We start from the raw sequence: 2551 nt of genomic DNA on the forward strand, positions 1-2551 counted from the left end.
ATGAATTCTACCCAGCCGCAAATTGGTCGCCCTTACGCTAGTTTCATCGTGCTCATGTCCGTGGTAAACAGATCCGGCGCATCCCGATACTTGTCATCAGTCATTCTAGCCGTTCTGTTCGCGTTAGGAGCCTTCGGAAATTCGGCTACTTTCCTGATAATGACGACCCAAAGATTCCGCAACTTATCTTACGTCAACTATCTTATCGTTTTGTCTTTGACTGATTTCGTGATCTGTATCAATTTCACGTTAATGCCCGTCCTGCAATTCGCTCTGTTCAATCAACGCGTAGATCCGATATTCCTGATGAAATCGCTGATCAGTTGCCGGATCTACGAGTTTGTAATGGCGCTCGCGTCATCTACTAGTTCCTGGTTGATAGTAACTATATCTCTGGAACGCGCGGCCGTCGTGTTCTTCCCGTTCGCATCTCGTTCGATATGTACACCGACATTCGCCAGATTTACTATAACGATAATAACCGCGGCGAACGCGCTGTTCATATATTTCCTACCCATAATGTCGAAACAGCATTCGGAACGGTATCTCGGCTGTTACTACGAATCGTCTAACCAACTTCAATTCCTCACCGTAATCGTCATCTACCTTTACATCGTCCCGTTAACCGTGATAATCACGTCGAATACCGTTATAGTAATTCGGTTACTATTCGCGGGTTCGAAATTCGTATCGTCCGATAGGAAAACAACGAAATCGAAACGTACGACGATAATGCTCGTAACGGTTTCACTGGCGTTCGCGACGTTTACGCTACCGTCCACTATCACCACGTTATCGCCGATCCCTTTCGGACTGAAACAATTTCTTTACGATATATTCGTACAGTTTCACGTTTGTAACTATGTCGTTAACTTTTACGTATATCTTTTACTGGGAAGAAGAATTCGCGAATATTTCTGCGCAAAAGTCTGTTGCAGAATATCGGACCAATAGAAATTGATATCATCTCATCCGTTAACATGACAAATCATTACCGTGTATTTGTTAGAGAATGTTTGGAATTTTCAATTGTTAAATCACTATTTATATGTATAAAATTTGTACCAAGTTGCGACTATAAGGCGAACCGCATATGCGCAATGAGACACAAAGAGGACAATGAGGATGAAAGGGCCAACTGGCTCATGCATCTACTACTAAATTGTGAAAAAGATACACGTGTACAATACAGTTAATTTCATTTTTCTCCCAAAAATCAAAAATAAATTTCGAAATAAATTTTCAAAAAAATTTCAAAATTTAATCCCAAAAAGAAAAGAGTTTTTCTGATCATTTTTGTCTTTCTGTTTCGAGCAGTCGAAAAGATTGGCTATTTTCGTGAGAGTCCCGCAGAGATTTATCACAACACATCGCACAGGATTTAAGATCGCTTTTCCGGTATTGGGCTGTTATAAAATGAATTTTCAACAGTAAATCTACTCACCATTAATTTCTTTAAGCTGTTTCAGAGCCATCCCGATCTATGTATCGACTCACGTCGCTAGGGGTATCATGAGACGTAGATTTCACCCTGTTATCTGTAAAATATAAACCAACAGTGAACTTACAGTAAAAGAAATCTAAGTTTAATATCCTGGTGCAGAACAGACAGACGTAGAAATTGAAATGAGACCGGTCCCGGCACGCGACTTAAAAATCAGTAAATTCGAGAATGTTTGCGGAGTCTCCCATACATAGAAATCCATTTCAAAACACGACAGTGTTAAGCCATACGCGGGCTTATCGCGGAATTTCAATATTCCATCCTCGAGCAAAAATCGAGTTAGATTTATCGAATAATAAATCCCACAACCTGGAAAACATATATAGCATATCGGGTGCATAATTGCATATTTTTTACATCATTTCGAAGATTGAAATCAACTTTTAGCGATAGAAAAACCTTCGAGGCTCGTGTCTTTAATTTTTCGTATTTTCAATAGACACTATGAACATTATCGCCACCTATCAGTTTTATGGGCATTCAAACGAATGTAAAATACACTATAAAGCATACAAGTGTCGTTTGAGCCGCCAGGTTTGACTAGTTTGCCATCTAGCGGAAAATTGGGTAACTAGGTCAGTCAAGCGTTTCGCGTCATCGTAAAAAAACATTACATCAACGCACCTCATATGACGTCGCCAGCAAACTTCTTAATTAACGGGTTATCAATGTAACTGGCGCTATTCAAATCGGGGAATTTGTGGTAACTAAACCGAATTTACGGAAAATGTGATACAGTCGTTATTTGGGGGTTAATTTCTAGTCTCAGTCTCTCGTCGATTTTCAAACCGTTTCCCCTGTTCGCAAATAGGGTCACATTGGAACTTGTTTATTTATCTTTTAAAGTAAGCAGGTTGTTGTTTGATGCTTTGATCTATCAGCGCTGACCATAAATCAGCCTGGTGTAAAAATAATTCTTTCTCGGTTCTTCTGCTGCGTCATCTGGCAAGCATTCAGAAATCTTTTTATAAACTTAAGAATAGACGGAACCGTATTTGGTCGGAACAATGGGTTGCATTAGTTATGCGGCTGGTGAAAGAATCACGC

General features: G+C 39.8%; 1 protein-coding gene across 1 annotated transcript; it reads left to right on the top strand.

Moving 5' to 3' along the window:
• Positions 1-954, top strand: LOC141914235 (uncharacterized). The gene has a single exon (XM_074805502.1). It carries the CDS (start codon positions 1-3, stop codon positions 952-954), a length of 954 nt encoding a protein of 317 aa, XP_074661603.1.
• The last annotated feature ends 1597 nt before the right edge of the window (positions 955-2551 follow it).

Source organism: Tubulanus polymorphus, chromosome 12 (genome assembly GCF_964204645.1).
Source record: "Tubulanus polymorphus chromosome 12, tnTubPoly1.2, whole genome shotgun sequence".
NCBI lineage: Eukaryota > Metazoa > Nemertea > Palaeonemertea > Tubulaniformes > Tubulanidae > Tubulanus > Tubulanus polymorphus.

What these genes read in the sequence shown, in the direction of transcription:
- LOC141914235 (XM_074805502.1), top strand. Translation starts at nt 1, where the DNA reads ATGAATTCTACCCAGCCGCAAATTGGTCGCCCTTACGCTAGTTTCATC.